This window comes from Saimiri boliviensis, chromosome 1, assembly GCF_048565385.1.
Source record: "Saimiri boliviensis isolate mSaiBol1 chromosome 1, mSaiBol1.pri, whole genome shotgun sequence".
Classification (NCBI taxonomy): Eukaryota; Metazoa; Chordata; class Mammalia; order Primates; family Cebidae; genus Saimiri; species Saimiri boliviensis.
Window position 1 is genome coordinate 23,700,799 of NC_133449.1, and position 27,371 is coordinate 23,728,169.

Here is a 27,371-nt window from a genome sequence, read left to right on the forward strand (position 1 = left end):
TTACAAAGCACTGATATGTATGATATGCATATTTGGACACATCAGTGCTTTGTAAATTGTGTGTATACGCCTGTGTGTTTTCAGGGTTCGAATGAGCTTCATGGGTGATGGAGGTGAAGCTGAGTCAGGTATTATTATTCCCAATTGACCCATGAAGAAACAAAGGCTTAGAGGGAGACTTGCCCAAGGACAAGACGGAATATGAAAGCCCTGGGACTACAATCCAACCGTCTTCGATTCTAAATCCAAGTTTCTACTGCATAACAGACTCCTAGGGAACGACTTTCAACACCTTAAGGAAACAGAGAAGTTATACGAGACACTCTTTTTATATGTCATCTTTCCCAAATACCCATGACATGCTGCTCTCTATCAGAATCGCTCAAAGCTCTCCGCTGTCCGTGTGATAAGATGCAGACTCCCGCTGGAGGTTCCAGGGCCTCTGAGACCTGCCCCTGCCGACCTCGCCAGCCCGGCCCTCAGCTGCTTCCCACTCCAGTAACTCCCTCCGTGTGTGCCGTCCCACTTCTGTCTCCTCCTCCTGGAGGAGCAAACTTACCCTTGTCGAAACGGGGAAAGTCCTTCCTGGCTGGGTAGGTCGCCACCCCCACCCCTCCCCGCCGGTTTTAGCCTCACTGACCTCCTGTGCCTCTCTCTGTCCAATAGGACTCTGCACTCCTCAGGGACAAGAACTTTCTTTCATCTCTGCTCTCTAGCAAAGCACTTTGCACATCGTGGTTTGCAATTAATGTTTACTGAGTTGAGGTGAACGTGAATTCACAGAATTCAGGTAAAAGTGCTGAACACGCTCTAAAGAGAGTTTTATGGTTCCAAGTCAGAGGCCACTCCCGTGACAGCAGCCCCGGAAAGACGCTGGCCTGCTTGGAGGCTGCGGCTGGGGGATGGGGGGCATCTGGCTGTCCAGCTATTTATTCGCTGATTCGGTTATGCCCCTGTAGCTGTTCATGAAGCTGCTTGGTGCCGGGCTTGATGAGGGAAACAGATGGGAATAAGATGGTCTGACCTCTGGGAACCTCCATGAGGATATTATAAGAAGCTTACCTGTAAATGGGGCTTTTCACCTTGAACCCTGGACCCAGACCTGATGCTTCACTCCTCAGAGTATGGGGCAAGCAACCTGGTGCCTGCTCACCTCTGTCCTAGTGTGAGGGAGATTTCTGCACCTACTGACAGTCCCTTATGATTGGGCTCTGGCCAGCAGCAGGGCTAATCCTTGTAGGGGGTTAATAAAAATGATGGGAGTTTGCACGGGAGGGAACAAGTATTCCACATCTGGATATCCCAGGCAGGAGGCCTGCGTTTAAGGTGGAGAGTGAACCTAGCGCAGGGCTGCAGGGGAACAGATGAAGAAGGTCACAGCCTCTGCTCCGTTCTGCGATGAAAGGCAGGGCAGATATACGCTGCACCTGTCCCGTGTGTGGGGGTGGGGGGTGCCTGTTCTCTTTGGGTGGTTTGTTAACTGATCTTCCAACCTAAGAGTCTTATACACCGGGAACAGTGGAAAGCCGTGGAAACGAAGGATAGTAGAACTAGAAAGTCTTTTGTTCACTCAAGCACAGATCATTTTAAAGTCCTACTTGACTAAGGACAGCTGTCATCAGTTAGAGGTCGCTGGTACAAACAGCAGCTATATGATATTTGGGAAATATTTGATAATATGCTCCCACTGGGTTTTCCAAACTGATAGAAACATGAGGTGACCACTTTCACTGTTTCACAGTTCCTCTGGAGATGGCAGTTTATGAAAATGTCAGGTATTAAAACAGCAATGTAAATATAGTTAGGCAAATATCTGAGGAAGCTACAGTCTGTAGCAGGACCTTCCCATCCATTTTATCCCAGTCCTTCCTTGATGGGGCTCCTGCCACACCCAGTGAAGGCACGTGACTGCCCTCTTGTTCTCTCGCTTCACTCTGAGTAACCTCACATGGGGGAAAGCGCTGATTACAAAGTTTCAATCTAAAGCATTATCCGGTGGGCAGAGACAGCATTTGGAGGGTGTGAGAGCTGCCGTCACTATTTGTGAATTCACACATCAAAAGTGATGCCTTGCTCTGCATCCGCGTGGAAGCAGCCCTGAGACTGATACCCACCATCTCTTGTGGGAGACAGCAGATCCCCCGAGAGCCACCAGCAGCGGCCTCCTCACCTCGACGACAAGCTGAAGGTCACCCATGTACCGCTCTTCAGTCTGAATCAGCTCGTGAATATAGCCCTGTCTTTTCCTCTCAATTGGCTGCATTGTGTCCAGAGCTTGCAGATCAGCACACCCTGTAGGGGGAAAAAGCGTAGCTTAATTACTTTAGTTGGCTTCATAGAAAATAGACATTTGTCAGCAGACGTGCTGGGTTTACAAATGCTGCTTTGAAAGAACGAAACAGCCTTAAAAAGAGCGCTGCTAACTGCACACATATGCCGAGAGTTGGCATTAATGAGCCGGCACTCAGAGCTCCAAAGTGGCAAATTAGCAATGTTTGAAACATTTCAATGTGCTCCTAATTTCTTTTCAGAACTGTGCAGAGCGGGTGAAGAATCTCACCATCTCCAGACATGTTTTGAAGTTACTGAAATGATTAAATGAATCAGCTGGCTTCAGACCACTGTTTTCCAAATTGCAGGTCATAAGCCATTAGTGGGTCATTATATCATTTTGGTTTTTAAAATGCTGGTCAGGCCCAGCATTAAAAAATAAATAAATAGAAATTACCGTGCATACAGCTTTGGTAAATATTGCAAAATGTTTCATTATACATGTATTTGAAAATGTAAAATATATTTCTGTGAGTTACTGTTAAAAAAAGTTTGAGAAACATGTCTCTAGATTTCTCAAAGGAAAGTTCTAATGTTATCAAACCTGAAATTCCCAGATCCCAGCAATTCCCAAAAGACCAACCACTGCCTCATCTCACTAGAACAGATAACTCCTGGTACACTACAGATATCCAGTCACAAATGACGGGAAAGTCACAAGCAGCCTCGCATCAGGATGAGAGGTGCTGCATTCATTTGGGAGCAATTTACAGGCACATCAGAGTTAAACTAGATGTCAGACTATGAAGTGACATAATTCCAGAGTCACTCAACGAGTAGCTGAGGGATTGCATATACACAGTGACGGCAAAATGCCTCGGGAAACCCTTCTTAGAAAAAAAGCAAAAGCAGCAAAAGAACCAGAATGGAGTCACTTGTGTTAAAAATCCTGACAAAGGGCCAGGGAAAGCCATGAAGAGAGAGTTCTCATCCACGAATGCTTGATAACTGGAACTACCACAGAAGACTCTGCAAAACCACAAACTTGCATAAAGGCCACGGATATTCTGCAAGGAGATCTGCCCAGCAACTGCCTGTCCAACCTTGGACTGGCACCACCCTTGTTATTGATTCTTGCAGCCAAGGATAATTACAAAAAAATAAATTATGTGATCCTCTTCATTTTTTCTTTAAAAACTTTTTCCTGCTTTACCTCTCTGAATATGCACCTGTTGGCATGCGTATTCCCATTGCAATAACTATTCTTTTTTTTTTGAGACAGAGTCTCGCTCTGTTGTGAGGCTGGAGTGAAATGGCACGACCTCGGCTCACTGTAACCTCCACCTCCCAGGTTCAAGCGATTCTTCTGCCTCAGCCTCCCGAGTAGCTGGGACTATAGATGTGTGCCACCAAGCCAGGCAAATTTTTGTATTTTTAGTAGAGACGGGGTTTCACCATATTGGCCAGGCTGGTCTCAAACTCTTGACCTCATGATCCACCTGCTTCAGCCTCCCAAAGTGCTGAGATTACAAGTGTGAGCCACGGTGCCCAGTGCAATAACTATTCTCAAATAAAGATCAGTTTCTTTTAGAGTCTCTCTGTTATTTAGATTGACAGCATGTAGGTAACCAGCAAGCTACAACGTGAGGCAATAAGTGGCTTGTGTCAGAAAACCGGGAAAGAGACGAATGAAATAGGGAAGACCTTCTGTAGCTGAGGCACCCAGGAAGGGCAGCAGAGAGGAGGTGCACCCCTGCACCTGCCAGGACACTCCCCTTCCATCAAGCAGGGCCTGATGCTCTTTCTAATTTCCTTTGCATTTTTATGTATTTTGTACAGATCTGGGCTTACAGACAGTTCTAAAAAAGAAAGCTTCTCTCTATTCTACAGATGTTGTCAACAGCTTTAAAGAAATTATTCCTACAGAGAACAACAACAACAAAAATGAATAAGGCAGGTTATGTTTGGTGTTTCTAAAAGGAAATCAAAGACTGGATGTGGTGCCTGTAATTCCAGCACTGTGGGAGGCTGAGGCAGGAGGATCTCTTGTCCCTTGGGGTTCAAGACCAGCCTAGGCAACAAAGTGAGACTCCCATCTTTACCAAAAAAACAAAAAAAAACCAACCAACAAACAAACCAAAAAAACATTAGCCAGGCGTGGTGGCATGTGCCAGTAGTCCCATTTACTTGGGAGGCTAAGGCTGGGAGGACTGCTTGAGTCTGAGAATTCAAGGCTGTAGTGAGCTCTGACTGCACCACTGTACTCCAGCCTGGCTGGAGACCCTGGCTCAAAAAAAAAAAGTAAAAGAAAGGAACTGGGGAAAGGAAGGAAAGAGTGAAGGGAAGGGAAAAGGGAAGGGAAGGGGAAAGCGGGGAAGGAAAGGGAGAAGGGAGGGAGGGAAAGGGAGGGAAGAAAGAAGGAAGGGAGGGAGGGAAAGAGAAAAGAAAGAAAAAAGGAAGAAGAAAGAAAGAAAAAGAAAGAAAGAAATCATAATGCCACTGTCATGTTCAAAATTGTTAAGCTTTTCGGGCGACAGTACTTTATTATCTTCTGCTGGGGGAACTGCAGAGAGCGTTGAAAAATCACTGGGGCTGATCCGAACGTGTGCTTGACGAGGCTGTTGTGGAGCAAGGAGGAGAGGCTTGGAGGCCAGCCACCTGGCGAGATGGAACTCATCCTGATAGGATCCAGAGGTGCTGCTCAGTGTGGCCAGGTGACTGATGGACGGAACTCAGGCCAGGGTCCAAGGTTGCCCCACCCCTCCTACCAGTGTCTTACAAACTTCATGTTCTGCTTTCAGGACTTCTGCCACAGCCACATTCCATCTCTGTTATTATTTACTTGATATTTTTCTCTATACGTACTCATGTTTGAAGTTAAATGTGCTCATTATGTTTCTTCTAATAGTCATTAAAGTAAATACATAATCATTCGAACAAAATAGGTCCATTTTGTGTGTCACTGAGTTGCGTACCATGAGGATAAAACTACCACACTTTGGAAAACAATGATTTATATTAAAATATTGTCCCCTCTATCTGGAATAACACCTTGGAATAACAGGAAGAGTCTCAGATATTTTATTATTTCTAAAGCTGGACTATACATTGCCTTAGCTTTAGCAGGATAATATGGGGACACCCCTGGCATGTCACGCCTAGCTGACCCTTTTGCATTTCATCATGACGGCTTTTAAACTTTTTCTTTGAGACACCTGTGTTGCCTAGACTGGAGTGCATTGGCACAATCTCGGCTCACTACAACCTCCACCTCCCAGGTTCAAGCGATTTTCCTGCCTCAGCCTTCAAGTAGCTGGGACTACTGGTGCATGCCACCACACCCATCTAATTGTTGTACTTTTAGTAGAGACAGGGTTTCGCCATGTAGGCCAGGCTGGTCTCGAACTCCTGGCCTCAAGTGCTTTGCCCACCTCAGCCTCCCAAAGTGCTGAGATTTCAGGCATGAGTCACCTTAAATTTTTACCCTCTGTTTAAGTTTCCAACCCGATTCCTACCCTCACTTTCAGATGTTCTTACCGCTGATGTCAGGGAAAAAATAAAGACACGAGGTTCCTCTTCCTCCCCTTCTGTCTGCCCACTTGCCTCTGTGTATCCCTCCTGAGTCAGGGAAGGATGGGTCCTGTTTCTTTCTAAAGCCACTGTCTGTAATCAGCCTCTCCTCCAGGGCCCTCCCTTTCCTTCACGCTTCTATGTTCACTCTTCGCCATTTCCTTCTTAGCCTATAAACATTGCTAAGTGTCCCTCCTATCCCACTGTTCGAAACCAGCCAACAAGCTCCCTTCCTCCAACCCTGCTCCCTCCTCAGCACCCCCTTTCTTTGGTCTCACTGCCAAATGTCACTGGAGGGGTTTATACCCATGGCCAACTCTCGCCAGCTCTCCCTGTCACATCTCCACTCAGGGGATTCTGGTTTCTGCCCCATTGCCCGACACTGCTCTCAGGAAGGTAACGATGGCCTTGGCATGGCCAAGTTCAGTGACCCTTTCTGAACTTGCACCCTCCTCTGCCAGCCCACAGTACGGGCACCCTGGATGGCAGGCTGCTCTGGAGGCTCGAGTCTGCCTATCTCAGCCCTTGCACCTCTCCTCTTGTGTTTCCTTCTGTCTTCTGCCTCTGCCTGCTGCCCGGTTCTCTGCTGCCCCCAGTCCAGCAGACGCCAGAAGAGGCTCCTGACGCTCCTGTCCTGTGCGGTCAGGTGAATCCACACTGCTGCAGACTGTGCATCTCGCTCACAGGGCCCCAATGCACATTAGCCTCTTAGGCAGTGAGAAACTCTGTGCTAAAAAAAAGTGTGATGAGCTCAGAGTTCCCAACATGTATTTGACCACAGAATCCTCTTTTTTTGAGGGGAGAGAGAGTAAAATCTTTTTTGCCCTGAGAAAAGTCCTGATGAGCTGAGCAATTCGGGTTTTATGGACAGCATACACCCCTCTTCCACTCCCTAATACCTGCATTGTCAACAGAGTAGCCCTTAGCAGCCCGTGACTATGAGCACCCGCAGTGTGGCTGGGCCAGATGCAGACGTGCTCTAAGTGTCAAATACACACTCGACTGGGAAGACCGACCGCAGAAAAACAGAAATGGGAAATGTTGCATTCATAATCTATTGATTACATACTGAAAAGGTATTTTGGATACACTGAATGAAGAAAAATATTAATTTCATCTGTTTCTTTTGACTTTTTTAAGGTGACTACTGTAAAATTTTCAGTTCCATATGGGGCTGCATGTGGGACTCACACTTGCTTTCTATTGAACAGCTCAAGCCCCCCTTGACATTGTTTGTGCTCCTTCCCTCACAAACGGTCAACGGCTTCCATTATTTGCAGAATGAAGTCTTAATTTGGTGGCAGGGGCTCCGGAGTCTCCAGAAGCCAGCCTCAGCCCACCTTTCCTGCCTCAGCTTTGACGATGCTGCCCGCCTTTCCTGGCGCCGCCTCGCAGGCTGCACGCACTTTCCACGGCTCTGTCCACACCTTGTTCTCCACAAAGAACCATCTTACTCATCCCTCGAGGTGCAGCCCAAGGGACCCTTCTTCGGGAAAACCTTCCTGTCCCTCTGTCCCACTCGCCCAGACCTGCCTCTCCTTTGTGTTTCCATGGTACTGGTTTATGTCTGTGTTTTAACATTTCACACCATCTAACTTGTCTGTTGCTGATGTGTGTCATTAGTTTGTCTGTGGCTCTCACTGCAGATTAGGGACTGTGTCTAACACATTTCTGTAATAGCAAACTGAGCACAGCATTTTGGCTGCCGGCAGTCAGGGACTATTTGTTAGGGGAAGGATGCTGTGTGGGTCCTGGGCCAGTTTGTGCCCAGGTCCGTTTCTCACCCTTGCCCTGTTCCGCTCTGTGCTGCAAAAAGGCCAACCTGCATACTGTTTATTCTGAGCTTCTGTTTCCATTGGCTTCTGCCTGGGTTTGGCCAATAAGAGAAAACTGGCAGGAGACTGAAGATTACAGGGTGGAGCAGGAAATATTCTCTCACCAGAAGACTATTAAAAAGATTTTTGTCTGTAAAGTAATGAATGGAAATGCTGGCTTGCATCTTACACAATCTATTAATTTATCATTTCCATGATAATATTTGCCATTTTTATTCTTTTTCAACTATGCTTATTCCTTGTTTTAATAGACTACCTATGGCTTTAAGCCCTTCATTATGTGTCTTCAGTTATGTTAAACATACAGTGTGTGTGTGTGTGTGTGTGTGTATATATATATATATATATATATTTTTGAGATGGAGCCTCGCTCTGTCGCCCAGGCTAGAGGGCAGTGGTGCAATCTTGGCTCATTGCAACCTCCACCTCCCTGGTTCAAGCAATCCTCTGCCTCAGCCTCCTGAGTAGCTGGGATTACAGGTACCTACCACCAGGCCTGTATAATTTTTGTATTTTTAGTAGAGATGGGGTTTCACAGAGCGAGACTCTGTCTAAAAAAAAAAAAAAAGAAATGGAGATGGAAAACATGAAATGGAGCTTAAGAGACACAGATGACAGAATGGCAAGACCCAACATACATCTGACAGTAGTCTAGGAGAAGGGAACGGAAAGAACTGAGAGAGGTAATACTGAGATTATAATGTCTGAGACTTTTCTAGAATTGATGAATGATACAATGCTCCAAGTTCAGAACAATGGCTTCTGATTAGGAAAAAAAAAAAAAAAAAAAAAAATCCATACCAAAACACCAAGGAGGGGGGGAAATTATTAAACAAAAAGAAAAACCAGAATAACCACATGAAGAGCAATTAGACAGACTGCACAAAACTCAACACACAACACAGAGAAAAATAACTGTCCAGCCAGAAATCTAATACTACCATTCACAGATGACAGAGAAATAAAGGCATTTTGATACAAAGTCTGAGAGCATTTACCACTAGTAGACATGAATGGAGAAACTGTTAAAAGATGCATTTCAGGAAGAAGAAAATTAAATAAGAAGGAAAAAAAGAGATACAAGAAGTGGTGAACCAAAATACTAGTAAATGCGTAAAAAATCAAAATAATCATTGACTATACAAAACGATAATAATGAGTAAGCTGGTAGGTATAAATACAAGGTGAAGTTAAAACACAAAAATGTAGTAACATGAAAGACAGAAGATTATCATTAGAGATAAATCATCCTTCTTGCATTGATCAGGAGAAGGTAGAGATATTGATCAAAGGCAAACATGTATGTTAAAACAGAAAGGTAACCACTCAAAGAACAGACAGAATACATAATTTCCCAACCAGTAGAGGGCAATAAAAGAAACGAAGACACTTGATCAATGGGACAGAAGCCCCTATGTCAGCAGAACAAAAAGGCAAAGAAAATGCCTGATAAACAGAACATACATAAAAAAAGAGATACAAATAAAAGTATCAATTGTTTTAATCAATGTAAATGGCTTAAATCTGTCAGTGAAAAGAGGCTCTGGATTAAAAATCAGGTCATAAAAATGTTGGAAGTAGCAGGCTAGAAAAAGTTATCCAAATAAAAATTCTAAAAGCAACTGGGGAGGTTTTATTACAACAGACAAGTGAGGCTTTAAGGACCTGTATAAGACGGGAGAAACAATTCACCAGGAACAAGAATAATTCTCATCTTATTTGCAACTAACAGGAAAGTCTCAAAGTGTAAAATAAAAAACTAAGAGACATACCCCATCTCCCTCCAAAAAAAAGAAAAAGAAAAAAACCGACTTATCTATAATCATAGTAGTAAAGTTTAATATAGTTATCTTAATGAAAATTAATGAGAATGTGAAAGATACAAACACTATTAACAAAATTAGCATATGGACACACATACAAGAGACTATCCATTCTTTTCAAGAACCCACAGAACCAGGCCGGGTGGGCTGGCTCAGGATGTAATCCCAGCACTTTGGGAGGCTGAGGTGGGCAGATCAGTTGAAGTCAGGAGTTCAAGACCACCCTGGCCAACATGGCAAAACCTCATCTCTACGAAAAATACAAAAATTAGCTGGGTGTGGCAGTGGGTGCCTGAATCCTAGCTACTCAGGAGGCTGAGGTATGAGAATTGCTTGAACCCAAGAGGCGGAGGTTGTAGTGAGCCAAGATAGTGCCACTGCACTCCAGCCTGGGTGACAGAGTGAGACTGTGTCTCAACAACAACAAAAATAACCTGTAGAACCAATTTCGAGAAATACCAAGGAATCTGTATCACTGTAGAAAAATGTTTACTAAATGTAGCTGGAAAACTGTACTTTTAACATTATTTTCAGAAGTTTCACTTTAAAGAAAAGGAACTTCTGAATCTCCCCAGGTAACCTCCTCTCTTATTTTACTCGACCTATCACTAGCATCTGTGATTGCTGATTACTCTCTCCTCGTGAAATCCTTTTTCACTTGTCTTCCAGGTCACTGCCTCTGCTCTCCTCATATCCTCCCACCTCCCTGGTCTGCCCTTCCATGCTCCTTTGCTCGCTCCTCCTCAACTCTCCAGACTTCTAATGTCGCAGGGCCCTACGGTTCAGCCTTTGGACTCTCCTCTACATCCTCAGAGTCTGGGTGGCCTGGTTCACTCTCATGGCTTATTCATGTACTGATAGATGCCCACATTTGCACTCCAGCCTGAACATCTTTTCTGAACATCTTCACAGGTTCTACTGCATACTCGGTATCCCCCTTCAGATGTCTAAAGGCACATCAAAGTAATATCCATAATCAAATTCCTAAGCATCACCAAACCTGCTCCTCTTCTATGATTTTCCACCTTAGTGGATGCCAGTATCATCTCTCTAGTTGCTCAGGCCAGCTGATACGTCTCACACTTCACATTCAATCCACCTGTAGGCTCCATCTGCACGGTACATTCAGATCACTTCTCACACGTTCCCCACTGCTGTCCCGATCCAAGTCATCATCATCTTGCGCTTGGATTACTGAACTAGCTTCCTGATGGATCTCCTGGCTTCTGATCCCTTCCCCCTCTTTAATCTGGCAAGCCAGAGTGATACTGTCAAAACACATCAGATCATGTCACTCCTTTAATTAGAACTCTCCAATGGGTTCTTCTCACTCCAAGCAAAAGCCAAAGTTCTTATAAATAGCCCACAAGAACGTAAACAATCTCCCTCCCTTCCTAGGTCACACCCAGACCCTCGCTTCCTCCTCTTTCCTGCTCTCCCACCTCACAGGCCCCCGAGCTATTCCTCAGGCACCACAGGCTGCTCCTGCTTCAGAGATTTTGCGTGTGCTACCCGCTCTGCCCAGAATGATCTTCCAGATATCCACATGGCTCCCTCCAGATATCCTCACACCCCTCCAGTCTCTGCCCCCCGTCACCATCTCAGAGAGGCTTTATCTGGGTATTTTATTTTGTTCAAAATAAAATGCCTCTGGATCCACCTCCCTGCAGAACTCCTGTTCCCCTTCCCTGCTTCATTTTTCTAAGACGCTACACACTTTGCTTACTTATTTTGTTCATTTTTTGTTTTAGCCTACTCAAACACCAGCTCCAAGACGGCAGAAGTTTTTGTTGTATAATTTGCCACATCCCCAGTGCCTGACACACAGGAGGTCTTCAATAAGCATTTATGGCGAATGTGATATGAAGATGAACTCTGAGCTTCAGGAGACAGTACAGCAGTGTTAACTATAGGCAGTCAGAGAAACTGATGAAAACTTCCTGGCAGGTCCTTTCTGGTAGACAGGAAGAGTGGGCAAAGAAGAAGGATGAGAGATCATGGCTACTATCAGGTTGATGTTCCCAGAGGAATAATTAGTAGTGGGTTGGGCCACAAGACCCACCCCCACGCTGTGGGAGGATGTGGAGACTGAGAGACAAGTTATGAATCACAGGTGTGTCTCACCATAGCCGGGAACCACTGTTCCAAGTTACAGTGCAAGCAAGAATAAGACAAAAACAAGAGATGCCTAGGAAAGGAGAGGGGAAAAATCTGGGCAGATTCCAGGAGGTAAGGGACAAAAGACAATCTGTAATGACAAACACAGAGAATGCTTGTTGAGATTATGTCACAAGTCCCAGAGAAGTCCTTGCCCATTTGGAGGAGAGCAGCACCAGTGAACAATGCTATTCTCTGTGTGCCCAATTACGTAGCAAGAGTATCACATAATGGTTTCCAGTTATAGTGTAGTTAAGCTAAGTGAAAAGATGAGATTTTAACAGTAAATCTAGATGAATAAGCTGCATTTTCTGAAGGCTGCCTTTTTATTGAAGTTTTATCGGGACACTAGAAAATTACTAGGTATCGTCTCAAAAAAAAAAAAAAAAAAAAGGCCGGGCGCGGTGGCTCAAGCCTGTAATCCCAGCACTTTGGGAGGCCGAGGTGGGTGGATCACGAGGTCAAGAGATCGAGACCATCCTGGTCAACATGGTGAAACCCCGTCTCTACTAAAAATACTAAAAATTAGCTGGGCATGGTGGCGTGTGCCTGTAATCCCAGCTACTCAGGAGGCTGAGGCAGGAGAATTGCCTGAACCCAGGAGGCGGAGGTTGCAGTGAGCCGAGATCATGCCATTGCACTCCAGCCTGGGCAACAAGAGCGAAACTCCATCTCAAAAAAAAAAAAAAAAAAAAAAAAAAGAAAATTACTAGGTATTTTATTTTTTAAAAGAACAGCTTTTCATCCACTTGGCAAATATTAATATTGAGTACCAGGTAGCATGCTTCCACCACAAAGACATTTGTTTTTACTTTTGGAAATTTAAATAATTATTGGACAAATTTTTAAATTCATGTCTTTTTGAGGCCTGTCAAGTTCTACTCCATTAGGAGCTATGTTGCTCATGTAAGCACAAAAAGGAAAGAAGTTCAAATCGTATTCTTTTTTTTTTTTTTTGAGATGGAGTTTTGCTCTTGTTGCCCAGGCTGGAGTGCAATGGTGCGATCTCAGCTCACCTCAGCTCACCACAGCCTCCTGGGTTCAAGTAATTCTTCTGCCTCAGCCTCCTGAGTAGCTGGGATTACAGGCATGTACCACCACGCCTGGCTAATTTTGTATTTTTATTAGATACAGGGTTTCTCCATGTTGGTCAGGCTAGTCTCAACCACTGGACCCCAAGTGATCTGCCTGCCTCACCCTCCCAAAGTGCTGGGATTACAGGCATGAGCCACCACACCCTGCTCAAATCACATTCTAATGTTGCAGACCATCAGAAAGCAAACTATTTGGCTATCAGAAAATAGTCATATTCTAGAATTTCCAAAAGCAACTATATTGACAAGTGCAAGCAGATAAAGAAAAATTTTATTGACTTTGTTTTTACTTCTGAATCTACTGTAAAAGGTCATAAGCTTAGACAGCAATGATCTCCTAATGACAGACAAAAGGGCAGACCTTGGCCTCACAGAGCGGTTAGTTCAGGCTAAAATCTGCATTACCTTCTAACCTGCCAGACTTGTACGGTGACTCAGCTGAGAAAATTAATGTGAGACGAAGGATACAGACTATTATAAAGAGATATCATGAAAAAGTAGTTTCATCATGTTAGAACTTTCAAGTCTAACAATAAAAATAACTGTACCAATATGTGTATGAGGATTTACAACCGCTGATCAATTCGTTGAATAACTGATAACTCAGACCCCTGCTCTATAAGTAAACAGAGACTCTGAAGCTTGGTGGTAAAGTGACTTACCAGACAAATCAGAGCTACTACACATTAAATCTAGGTATCTTGATTCGAGTCCTATACTTTGTAATGGCAGGACATTTAAAATGGTGCTTACATTACAATCCCTGGACAGTGCATGTATAAACTGACCAGGTCCTACGCTTGCTGAACTGAATTCTAAAGGCAAAAAAGGTTTAGAATAAATATTCTGAATGCCAAATAGCCCAAAGCAATGAAAAAGCAAACCAGGCCCTTACTCTCCTTTAACTCTTTTTATGTCTAAGTGATACAACTGTTCACTCACATACCCTTCTCTGTCACATACACAATTAGAACCTTGTATCTAACAGCCAGTTCCCAATAGACTATTCCATGTACTGCAGCATTTTGTATCAGTAAACTGATTACTATAGTTCTATCCTTGGGCAACAGGGGTTAAATATGCACATGTATATTTTTTCTTAGTATTATTGAACAGCTTATTATACCATTAATCTTCCCCAATGGTATATTCACATGGCTCATATTTTCCACGTTTATGACTACATACGTAATTGGAGACCTTGCTCCAAATTGCTGAGTTTAGGACACACAAATTCTATAGCACTGTCTGACTCTGATTTTAGGTGGCTCATGGGTGACCACTGGTGACACAGGGATCCCAGTGGCAGGTTCTTTGGTACCTTGGAAAGTAACTTGACCAGCCCGGATTCATTTAAAGCAGTTAATTTTCTTCACCCTCTATTTTGCAATTAACTGATGACTGTTCTGCTTTTGTGGGTGGGAATAAAAGCAGCTCCCGGTTAACGGAATGCAGCATATGGGAGCGGCTAAGAGAATGAGCTCTGAAGTCAGATCTAGACTCGAGTTCCAACTCTACTACTTACTCAGACAACCCAAATGATTAGCTCATCACTGGTACACAGCAAATATTTACTAAATGTTAGCTGTTATTTTTAGTATCTGTTATGTGTGAGACATTAGACTAGTGCTTTACAAGCCCCTTAAGCTTCATCTGCAATGTGGGTATTACCTCGCTTACATAGTCAGGCTAATACTCGGAGGGGTGAGCTGGCTGAGACAGGAAGCAAAGCAACCCTCCCACTATACTTCCCACTACACTCATTTATCATTCTTTTTGAAAGAATAAGTGATTTCTGTCTTTTGATGAGCATTAAAACATCTCTTTTAAGAATGTCCTTCATAATTTGTTCTTTAAAGCAGAGTTTAAAAAGTTATTCTAAAACTGATTCTAAAAGTTTATATGGAGAGGCAAAAGACTCAGAAGAGCCAACACAAAATTAAAGGAGAAGAATAAAATTGAAGAACTGACACTACCTGACCTCAAGACTTACTATAAAGCTGTAGTAATCAAGACAGTGTGGTACTGGCAAAAGAATACACAAATAGATCAATGAAACAGAATAGAACCTAGAAATAGACCCATATAAATAAAGTCAACTGACCTTTGACAAAGGAGCAAAGGCAATACAATGGGGCAAAGAGAGTCTTTTCAACAAATGATGCTGGAACAACTGGGCATCCAAATGCCAAAAAAGGAAAAATTCTTTAAAATGAAATGTAGACACAGGCCTCTACTCTTCATAAAAATTAACTCAAAATGCATCGCAAACCTAAATTTGAAACACAAAACTATAAAGCTCCTAGAAAATAACCTAAGAGAAAATCCAGATGACCACGGCTTTAGTGATGACTCTTTATATATGACACCAAAGACAAAGTCCATGAAAGAAACAGTTGATAAGCTGGACTTCATTAAATGTAAAAACTTTCGTTCTGTAAAGATGTGGTCAAGAGAATGAGAAGACAAGGCACTGACTCAAAAAACATTTGGTAAAGACATATCTGATAAAGAACTATTATTCAAAATATGGAAAGAACTCATAAAACTCAACAATAAGAAAATGAATAAAAAATGGGCCAAAGGCCGGGCACGATGGCTTATGCCTATAATCCTACCGCTTTGGGAGGCCGAGCTGGGTGGATCACCTGAGGTCAGGAGTTCAAGACCAGCCTGACCAATGTAGAGAAACCCTGTCTTTACTAAAAATGCAAAATTAGCCGGGCATGGTGGCACATGCCTGTAATCCCAGCTACTCGGGAGGCTGAGACAGGAGAATAGCTTGAACCTGAGAGGCGGAGGTTGTGGTGAGCCGATATCGTGCCATTAGACTGGGCAACAAGAGGGAAACTCTACCTCAAAAAAAAAAAAAAAAAAAAAAAAAGGTGGGGGGGGGGGCAAAGACCTTAACAGATGCCTCATGGAAAAAGATATGCAGATGGCAAATAAGCACATAAAAAGATGCTCCACATCGTATGTCCCTGGGGAAACACAAATTAAAACAATGAGATACCACTACACACCTGTTAGGATGGCCAGAATCCATAATACTGACACCATCAAATGCTGGCAAGGATGAGGAACAACAGGAACTTTCATTCATTGCTGGTGGGAATGCAAAATGGTACAGTACTTTGGAAAACAGTTTGTCATTTATAAAACTAAACATACTCTTAAACCATATGATCCAGCAGCTATCACATGCCTTTGTATTGACCCAAAGAAAATGAAAACGTAGGTCCACACAAAATCCTGCATACAGATATTTATAGCAGCTTCATTCAGAACTGCCAAAACTTGGAAGGAATCACAGTATCTTTCGGTGAGTGGATAAACTGTGGTACACCCAGACAATGGAATATTATTTAGCACTAAAAATAAAGGATCAAGCCATGAAAATATATGGAGGACACTTACATGCCTATTACTAAGTGAAAGAAGGCAATCTGAAAAGGCTATGTACTGTATGATTCCAATCATATGATATTCTGAGAAGGGCAAAACTATGGAGACAGTAAAAAGATCAGTGGTTGCCAGATGGAGGGAGGGAGAGCCAAACAGGTAGAGCACAGAGGATTTCTAAGGTAGTAAAAATACTCTGTATGATACTATGATGGTAGCTACATGTCATTACACACCTGTCCAATCCCACAGAATGCACAGCACTGAACCCTAATGTAAACTACTTTGATAACGACATGATGTAGGTGCATCAGTTGTAACAAATGTACTGCTCTGGTGGGGGGTGTTAGTGGGGGAGGCTATGCATGTGTCAGGGTGGGGGACATATGGGATGTCTCTGTGCCTTCCTCTCAATTTTGCTGTGAACCTAAAACTACTCTTAAAAAAGTAGTTTAAAAGTCTTTTTAAAAAGTGATTATGAAGACAACTTTTAAATGAGCAAAGGATCTGAATAGACATATCTCCAAAGAAGGTATACAAATGGCTAGCAAGCACATGAAAAGATAACCAATTTCATTAGTCCTCATGGAAATGTGAATCAAAACCAAATGAGATGTCACTTTACACCCATAGGATGGCTATAATAAAAGCCAGATAGTAACAAGTACTGGTGAGGATGTGGACTAACAGAAAGCCCTATACACTGCTGGTGGAAAGAGAAAATGGTGCAGCCAGTGAGGCAATTCCTCAACAAATTAAACATAGATTTACCATTTGACCTGGGAATTCTACTCCTAGATACATATCCAAAAGAAACATGGACATATGTTCACACAAAAACTTGTACACAAATGTTCACAGCAGCATTATTCACAATAGCCAAACAGGTGAAACCACCAAATGTCCATTAACTAATCAATGGATAAACAAAACATGGTATATCTATACAATGGGATATTAATTTGGCCATAAAAAGGAATGATGTGCAGATACATGCTACAACATGTATGAACCTTGAAAACATGTTAAGTGAAATATGCCAATCATAAAATGCTACACATTTTATGATTCCATACATACGAAATGTTCAGAATAGACAAACATGGAGACAGAAAGTAGATTAGTGCCTGCTTAGGGATGGAGGCTGGAGGGGGGCTTAGGGAAATGGGGGTGATAGCCAAACTGTACAGAGTTTCATTTTGAGGTGATAAAAATCTTTTATAAGTGATTGTGGAAATGGCTGGACAACTTTTTGAATATACTACAAACCACCAACTGCATGGTAAGTGAATTATAGCTCGATGAAGCTGTTACCAAAAGAAGTAATTACATTCGGCTTTATCCTTCTGGATACTATTGTCATAGAGTCTTGTCCTTGTTTATTACGTTCAGTCTTTGACTCCTTGACTCTTCTCTGTGTGTCCTTTTTACATAGAGAAAACCCTGTGCAATCTCTATTTTTCCTTTTTTTTTTTTTTTTTTTTTTTTGACAAAGGGTCTTGTTCTGTCACTCAGGCTGGAGTGCAGTGGTGTGATCTCAGCTCACTGCAGCCTCGATCTCCTGGGCTCAACTGACCTGACTGCCTCAGCTTCCTGAGTATCTGGGACCACAGGAGTGCAGCAGCACCACTCCCAGCTAATTTTATTATTATTATTATTATTTTGTAGAGACAGGTTTCACTACATTGCTCAGGCTGGCCTCAAGCTCCTAGGCTCAGGTAATCACCCACCTTGGACTCTCCAAGTGTTGAAATTACAGGCATGAGCCATCATCCTGTCTTCTTTTCACTGGTATGAGTAAAGATTGTACTGCCAAAGTCCCTTATTATGGGATGGTGGTAATATCAGCACATTAGTGTAGGGGCTAACAGTGTGGACTTGGGAGCCACCTCTACCACTTACTAGCATGTAACCTTGGACAAGTTATGTTTTAATTTCTTTATCTTAAAAAAAAAATGAAGTAATACATTCAAGGACCTTATAAAAGTATCTAGACTAAGAAGTCCTCAAAAAGAGCACTTTTCCTCTTTACTGGTGACAGAGATGGTTACAGAGCCAGAATTTCATTATTTTCTAAAAATCGTGAAAATAGCACAACCACCTCTTTATTCTCATATAACCTCTCTGTTCCCTGTCTTTATGAGTTCCTTTCACTATCCAACCCTTAACTGTGGATCTTCTAAGCGGTCTGATCTTCTTCCCAAGTAATCTCAGCTGCTTTCACTGGTTCAACACCTACCAGTATGCATGTCATTCCACCAAGGTGGTGTACATCTGATGTTGTATATCTTATCTACCTGCTCAACAATTCTATTTGGACATCCCATAGGTGCTCCAAACTCATCTTCCCCCAACTCTAATTCTTCACTGCAGTTGGTAGCACCATTATCTCACCTTGTCCCTCAAGACACAAACCTGGAACTAACTGACTTTTCCACCTACACTCATATTCCATCAATCTTCAATTCCTGCCAATTTTCCCTCAGAACTCTGTTTCGTCATTTTTCTGTCCACCTTGGCTTCACAGCAGAATCATCAGGCTCTGAAAGATGCCCATGATCAGGCCAAACTTCAATCCATTTAAATTAGGACCCAGGCACTTAGAGATTTTTAAAGTTTCCCAAATGATTCTAACATACAGCTGAGCTAGAGAATTTCTGATTTAGCCCTTGGCCTGCCTCTCAAGCTTCAACTTTCACAGTTCCTGGCTCTGTATTTCCACTCTAACAATACTTAAATGCTGATAATTACACCTCCTACCACGCTGTTTCGTATCTTTATCATACACTCCACCATCCTACCCACAGAATCTGGCTTATTCCTACTTATCTTATGGACCTGGCAGTTGCTTCCTCCAGGAAGTCTTCTCTCGTTCACCATATATGGTTGAATTTGGTATTCCTTCTCTGCAGTCCTTCAATGCCTGATAAATATCTCTCACTGTGCTGAATATGCTGTTTTATAATTATCTGCATATGGGCCTGATCCCCTCAAAGACCTATGTACCACCTGACTATGGCCACCTGACACTCAGCTTTGTATTCCAGCACCTGCTTGGCCTTATGTAAACACTTAATACATGTTAGTTGAGTAACTTTACAGAGATGAGGAAAGGCTTTTTGAAAAGAGGTTGTTTGTGTTAAATGTTGACGCATTTAGATCCATATCTTTCTTTCCACCCAAGGGCTTATACAACCATCAACATGATTAAATTGAACACTGCTTAATTCTGACATCTCCAAGCATTCACTGTTGTTTCTTTTACATAAACTCTTATTTTGCACTAAAAGTCTTACTCTACATTTGCAATGAGTATTAATTTGTAAGTTCCATCCAATCTTTTTAGAAAAAAGATGCAGTAAAAGTTATAAAAACATGATAGCCTATTATTACTCTACATTATGTTTTCCTTACTTTAGTGAGCAACACCATATTAAAATCAAAATTTATTTCACTTTTGAGATACATATGATTATCTCCAATTAAATTATCTTCATCTTAACCACTTAAACATTTCTTTTGCCCCCTATGATATAAAACAATTGGCTGGCCTGTACTCATGAGACTACATTAAGGAAAAAGAGACATTCCAAAGACATTTAATCGTGACTAAATATAAACAATTAAAAATAAGTTTTAAAAGTATGTTTCAAAAGAAATACACAGTACAACTAATATAGTTTGTGTTCTTTTAATAAACACACTTGCATAGTTATATTACAATTCTGTAAAAATAAAAACAGATTATCTCATGCCAAGCGTGCCCAGCATTTGCACAATCTCAATACCTTTAATACTATAGTTTTCAAGACACACAAAATAAAATTTTAAGGCAAAAAACAGCACTTTGCAACAATTTAATAATTTATTACATTACAGTAGCATCACAGCAGCATTCAATAATGCCACTTTAGGCAAAAGTCTTTCAGTATTTCCATTACAGATTCTGTTTACAAGGATTCATAAATTGGTAAATGTCATTCTAAGAAAACTTGGCAAATAAAGCTTTGGACTGGAATTGGCATTTCTTTCTCTACTTTTCCTTCTCCCAGTTTCTTTCCTCTTTTAAACTATAGTATTCATATTTAAAAATTTTTTATTTCAAAACATTAAAATAGCAGTTACCTTTTTAATAGCTGTACTACTTTAAAATGATTCTTTAAGATAAAGTCTTAGAGAAACTATATCATGGATAGGGCTGATTTACATTTTCAAACTTTCTAAAAATCAGCATTCGTTTTAGAACTGATTTTTTTCATTTTTGGAAAACCTAAAAGGTTTAATCAAATAATTTAAAAATGATTATCATATATTGCAATCTTTAAATAAACAGGTATTTTGATTCTTTACCTCCTACAGAAATTCAAATCTATTCAGGTTGAACTCACATTTTAAAATTCCATGTTACTGATGAACTCTAACCTTCTAATGTTGCCTTCTAAGCAAATTGAAAGCTGCCTTATACTGAATGAGGAAGAGAACAAATACTTGGCTGCATGAGGTATTGCAAAAGACTGCATGCACTTTTAAGAAAGAATTAAGTTATTATGTCATATGATTTCCATTCTTTTTAGCTTTTTCTTAAATATATGACAAAATACCTATACAAAGAGTGGTATTTCAGTTAATATAGTAAATTTATTTTCCAGACTGACATTCAGCTTAAATATGCCAGTATGTGATTTAATCCATAGGATACCTGATGAACATATTATTTTCATATTGGTTACAGACGCTAAATGCTATCTGAAGGTCATTCCTAGTAATTTATATTTACCAGGGTAAAAGTGAAGTGATTTGAACTATAAAAATACCTTGAAATAATTCATCAATGTATTAGATAAACTCAGTTTCAGAATTACAAAGAAAAAACGTCAGACCAAATAATGTGGCTAATTAACAGTGGTATGATTTCTAGCCTGAGGGTTTAAAAGTGAATTTAAAGTAACTGTCTTTAAACTGAACTTAAAAAATGCAAAAGCAACAAGTTCAGAAAATCAAAGGCAAGAACAGGTAATTCATACAATTTGGAAGAGTCAGTTGAATTCACAAGAACCCAATCTTTGTACTCTTTCAGTGAACGCAGGCAAATCTGTTACTCCATCTGTAAAATGGTATTATTGCTTTCCTATTAATGTCATATTTATAAAAGTATCATGAGGATGCCAAATGCTAAAAATGGAAGTGGTCTATTAACAGAAATTGCCACCCTAGGAAGCACACATATATCTCCCTACATCCTAATAACGTGACATATTTTGGAACACAGACATTAGAACTTCATGAAGTTTTAACTTAACTGTTGATTCTTTCCCAAGCATCATAAAGTTCTGATTTAGGCAATGTATGACTGAAATAATTCATTCATAATGTATAGGCACATTAACATAAATATTGCACAAAATATGCCTCTAACTGAAACTGAGAGGTATAAAAACATATTTCACTCTTCATAAATAACTTTGTGAGGAAATATGACTCTGTGATTGTATATACACTTTTCCTGATACTTGGACATTCACAAACAGTAGATTGCACTGCAGTCTGTAAACATTTTAAGTTGCATAAACTTCTCCTTGATTTTCAAATATAGCATAATACTGTCTACTAAAACTCCTTTTTGTTTCTACTAAGTACTCTCACATATATTAGTTTATAAGAATTTTTGTCATTATTTTTAAAAGTGTTCTCCATTCAAGGAAAAGAAGTAAATTCCTATGTCAAAGTAGCCAATGTAGTTGAAGAATACGTATTAGCCAGAGAAGTCTGGATGGTAAAATAAATCTTCTGGCCTCAAAGAAGCTCCATGAACACAGAGAAATGTCAGATGTCACACATCTTTCCTTTACTCGAATTCATTCTTGACTAGAGTCTGCATGTCTGTTTCAGGGACATTTAAACTCTAAAAGGACTTCTCACTATCTTTACTGAATACATTAAGAAGAATGCCAACCAGTGCCCTTTCGTATACTGATACATGTAGTCACCTGATTAAAACAGGTAGCAATGAACTCTGACTTTAAAACGTATTATAGATACAAATGCTCTAAGGTAGGAAAGGTTTTTCACATCACACAGTCAATGATGGGAGCCTTTCATTCCTCAAAAATAATCCCTTTTTAGGTCATCAAAAAAGTGTACAAACGCTGCAGCACATGATGCAATATCTTCATTAGCCCAGAGCACATAAAGATCCTAAGGGAACTACCATAGCACAGCGCTCATTCTTGGCACTGGAACAAATGAAACAGTGTATTCTGCACATATCTGCCAGAGCAGGCCACTTTCCCCTTCTATTGAGATTTTAAAAGCTTCCCCAAAATGTTATTGCTCCCATCCCAAGTACACAGAAAACAGGGCATGGCTGTTTCCAGTTCTTGGCCATTAAACAAATCTAAATGTCAGTATTCATGATGGCATGTTACAAAGTAATAAACAGTGCGCACTTGAGGGCAAACCACCTATTGAGCTAATTAAGAGCTCACTGTGATTAGGATCAGATCAAACATAAAAGCAGAACAAAAGCAAATTTTATCTGAATTCTGTAATGAATATACATGTTGCAATAACATTAAAAAAGCAAGGCAGCCTATTCCAAACCAGTAAGAATAGTTTGTGCAAATAGTGGGTCTTTGTGTGTTTGAACTCCCACCATGTAAGGGCAAACCTCAATATGCATGCTAATGACCTACAATTATCAAATTAAAAAGAAGAAAAATGCTAAAGATGCCAGAGTGAACAGCAGGGAAAGCCACACAAAGACCCACTATCCTTTAACTTTTTACAAATAAATTTAAACTATAAATTAGAAACACAAAGAAATAATACAAGTGGCTCTAACATTCAAACGAAGTAAACGAATTGTGTAGGAGATATTTGATCAGGGCTGCCTGCCCTGCCTCCACGCTAGAGTGAAACTTGGATAGTGGGTCTCTGGGGTGCTTTCACAACTGGAAGACAACATTGGGTCCTAAAAAAAGAAAATGAGGAATAAAATGAACATAATGCAAATTAGATGGGTGAGATAAAATCTGACTAGTAACAACATGCAACATCAACTAAACAAATTTCAACTATTAAAATTACCTTTTAAAAAGTTCTAATTCATAATAAAATAAAAAATAATACTTACAAAGGCCAAAGAAACACAAGTGGTAATCTATAATTTAACCAGCTTTCATTGACCATTACAAGGACAACAAACAGATGATTCATTTCTAAAAATCTAGGTAGGTACAACAAAGATCTCATATCTATTCCTGACTTTAAGGATTAAGCATTTTCTGAACCATGTTTAATTAAAATTAATAGGTTTATATAAACAATGTGAGTGAACTTCATTGCTACCAACACAATTAACATGACTCTCTTCATCTTCTTTGAAAAAGCAATTGTCTCTTCAATTTCCGATAAATAATTACGTCAAGTAAACAAAATCGGTACTTCTCACTTTCCTAGATAATTTAAACAGTTGTTTTATAGAAGCAATTAACCGTTTCAGAGGAATCTCTTTGGGAATTATCCTTAGAATTACAGAATTGAGAGCCCTTCTATTCCAGGATGGATGACAAGCCTTTAGCCATTCATTTAGGAGAAACAATAAAGTATTTAGTTTTTAGATCTGATCAAACTAAAAAAACCCACATACATCAGCCAAAAACAAGGTAATAGGTAAGTTACTGGTAATAAGCTTATAACAAAGAGAAATCTGAAACTACTTTTATTTTTAAATAACCTCTTGAACATTTTGTTTTCCCAGCTCTCTTCCCCAGCTCTCTTGACGTAAAACAATCAAGAAAATATTTGGTTCCTCCTTGCATCCCCAACATCTGCCATTCTAGCAAACCATTAGTACGTCATGTACCAGCTCAAATATCCTGTTATATTTTTCACAACATGCCTTCTTTCCCCACAAAGATTTAGGGGGTCTTTTTCTAAAACATATTTGTGTAAATGTTCATTACAGCAATTGTTATATTTATCTGAACATTGATCCCCATTAACCTCTAAGGCTACTTGAGAATGGATTGTCTTTTCTTGTTTGTATTCCCAGTACTCCTAGTCAATACAGACACTCAAATAATATCAAATGATGAATTTCTTAATTGAACAGTGGGAAGAATGTTAACATAAAATCCAAAAACCATATAAAACAGTAAAATCTGAAGTACCTAGGAGCTATAAAATCCTTGTGTAGGTCAATAATAACCAAAAAACAATTATTCTTTTTCTTCTTATTTTAATGTTTCAGTATTTTCTTGTTCATTTTGAGATAGGGTAGCACTCTGTTACCCAGGCTAGAGTACAGTGGCATGACCACAGCTCACTGCAGCCTTGCACCTTAGCCTCCCAGGCTACTGGGATTATGAGCATATGTCACCACTCTCAGCTAATTTTTAAAAATTTTTCCGTAGAGATAAGGTCTCCCTATATTGACAACCAAATGATCTCCCTGCCTTGACCTCCCAAAGTATTGGGATTACAGATGTGAGCCACTGTGCCCAGTCCTGCTATTTCCATGTTTTATTTCAGGGAGGGCTTGCATTACAATTGGTTGTCTTCTAGAGGTGTGCTGTCTAATACAGTAGCCACAGGCCACAAGTGGCTATTTAGCTTAAAATTGAAGTTAAATTAAATTAAAAATTAAGTTTCTCAGTCACATTAGCCACACTCCAAATAATCAAAAGTGACTAGTGGCCATTGTATTGGAGAGTGGCGATATAGACTATTTTCTGTATTGCATAAAATTCTATTGGATAGTGTTGTTTAGATTGGGTATCTCTCTCACCTACAGGTAATTAAGGTTCTGCCAGTTCTACCGATACTAAAATAGCAGACAAAGCCTTCTCTGGGCAAAAATAATTTCCATGACAAATGTGTCCTTGAATAACTAATAACAGATCACGTCAATCTATTTCCTATATCATTCATGTATTAAACATTTATTGACAACCAGAAACTATGCTGCTTCTTTTTGGAATAAAAAGCTGTCACTCAACTCTCTGGGAAAGTTACTTTCCTAGGAGGTTGTCACTGCGTTGAAGCAGATTTCTCTGGAGTGATTGTTAAATGATCTGCAGAGGGGAAACTGAAAAGACCTTCATAAAATAGGCAGGGGAAAGGTGTAAGACCTGGGGGCACGGTCCTATCCTTCCTTTCTAACGGCTTTTATCTGTTCTTTATATTCCCTATTATGTGAGACTTGATTGGAAAAAGTGTTTCAAACCACAACAAAATATTGAAAAACCATCACTTTAGATCATAGATGCTATAAAAGCCAAATGTATGGACACACTAGCATGTCTTCAGGGATCATTAGCCAAAGATCTTCTAAACCCAGTAGGTCTGAAAAGTATTTTCCATTCTCAGCACCAAGAAAGATGCCACAGGTATATCTAGCTAATTAGATAAACTGGTTTCTAATTAATCATTGTGAACTGCCAAACCATCAGTAGAGCTTAAAAATGGTCATTTCTTAGGCAACCCGTTACAATTTTCTCGATCACTTCTGAAACCCTGTAATATTTTTGGTAATACTGGACTCCTCCCATCTCCAAGTTAGGAAACGTAATTGCTTTATCTAAAGGGAAGGCTTCTCCCAGGGTCAGAACTATTTTTATAAGCTCTAAAGTGAAAATAATGCACAAAACTACAGATATGGTATAAATTCATAATCCTTTTACTGAATCCTAAGTGTATCTCAGTTTTGATTGGATTACCATTTATATATTCTCAGCAACTGAATTTAAATGAAAGGCTAAGTATTTTACATTTCACAAGACATATATCATGAGGTATTTTAAAAATAAAACTAAAAATCAGAGGAGTGGAAAAAAGTGACAATCATTTCATAGAGGTAAAAAGTTATTTCCAAGTACTATTTATTCCATAATTTACTACCAATGCTGTATTTATTGTCAACCAAACAAACAGCAAGGTAAATACTAAGAGATAATTTTATGTAATACCAAACTTAACACTTCAAGATCTAGACCCTTGTTCTGAAAATAATGAAATAGACCTTGATTCATACATCCCTTGTGGAAAAAGGTGCCTATCTAAAGAATCACTTGACAAGAATTTTATAACAGTCATAAATATTTAATTTTTAATTTTCTTCCAACATGGATATGTAAACAAGTGAGAAATAAATGATAAGGTTGGAAATTTAATGGCTTCTGTACATTAAAGGAGTGATTTTGAATAGGTGAATAGGGTAATTGCTAGCTACTTTTTTAAAAAATTTATTTATTTATTATTTTTTTTGAGACAAGGTCTGACTCTGTTGCCTAGGCTGGAGTGCAGTGGTGTGATTATGACTTACTGCACTCTTGACCTCCAGGTTCAAGAGATCCTTCCACCTCAGCCTCCCAAGTAGCTGGGACTATAGGCACATGCCACCACATCTAACTAATTCTGGTATTTTTTTGTAGAGATGGGGTTTCGCCACGTTGCCCAGGCTAGTCTCCAACTCTTAGGCTTAAGGGATCTTGCGTGCCTTGGCCTCCTAAACTGCTGGGATTATGGGGATGAGCCACTGAGCCCGGCCACTAGCTACTTTTTATTAAACCAAAAAAAGAACATGGGACACTGAAAAAGAGTATGATAGTGAAAAGAAGCTGTAGTATAGATGGCAGTCATACCAAAGAACTCATAGGAAAAATTATATGCTCTTTCAGATTAAGTCTAATACTAAGCTCTGGAGCTAGCAAGTATTTAAAATAAAGCTGTATAACTTCTGATCTTGTAAAGTTTCCTTTTGTTTCTTCTCCCTTTAACACTATATCTACATTTGCTGTGAATGCTGAGTTTAAGATCTAATCCAGAAAAGGAATAAATGCAGTGCTGTATATTAAAGTTTCGCACTAGGTGAGAGGTAAATAATTTAATATTACTCACACTGTTGACTTGGATCTGAGTCTGTCGTCATCTTAACATAGTTTGAAGGAAAGAGACCAGTCACCCCGTTGATTTCTCCTTGCCACCAATCAGGATCATCTTTGTTCATAACATTAATGAGTTGTCCCTTGGAGAAACTGAGCTCATCTTCATTATTCGCTGCATAGTCATACATAGCAATCACCTGACACACTATCACAAGAATAACAAAGAACACATTAAACTAATTAGTTATTCCTGCAAGGGTCAATCATTTGAAAGCTCCCTAGGACTTAAATTAATATTAAATATGAAAATAAGGCTAAAATTTCCCTTGAGCT

At 40.2% G+C, this 27,371-nt stretch overlaps 1 protein-coding gene across 7 annotated transcripts in view; it reads right to left on the reverse strand.

Moving 5' to 3' along the window:
- The window catches only part of ITSN2 (intersectin 2), a 167,578-nt gene that overhangs the window by 15,603 nt on the left and 124,604 nt on the right, over positions 1-27,371 (reverse strand). For 5 of the 7 annotated variants that reach the window (XM_074394697.1, XM_074394687.1, XM_074394703.1 and 2 more), the window contains 2 exons: positions 27,052-27,243; positions 2,171-2,292 (listed from right to left, as the gene is read on the reverse strand). In XM_074394697.1, coding sequence (XP_074250798.1) covers positions 2,171-2,292; positions 27,052-27,243 — 314 coding nt within the window. Of the gene's footprint in view, positions 1-2,170; positions 2,293-19,827; positions 23,123-27,051; positions 27,244-27,371 lie in introns of those variants that run through there. The other 2 variants (XM_074394720.1, XM_074394711.1) reach the window with 1 other exon arrangement.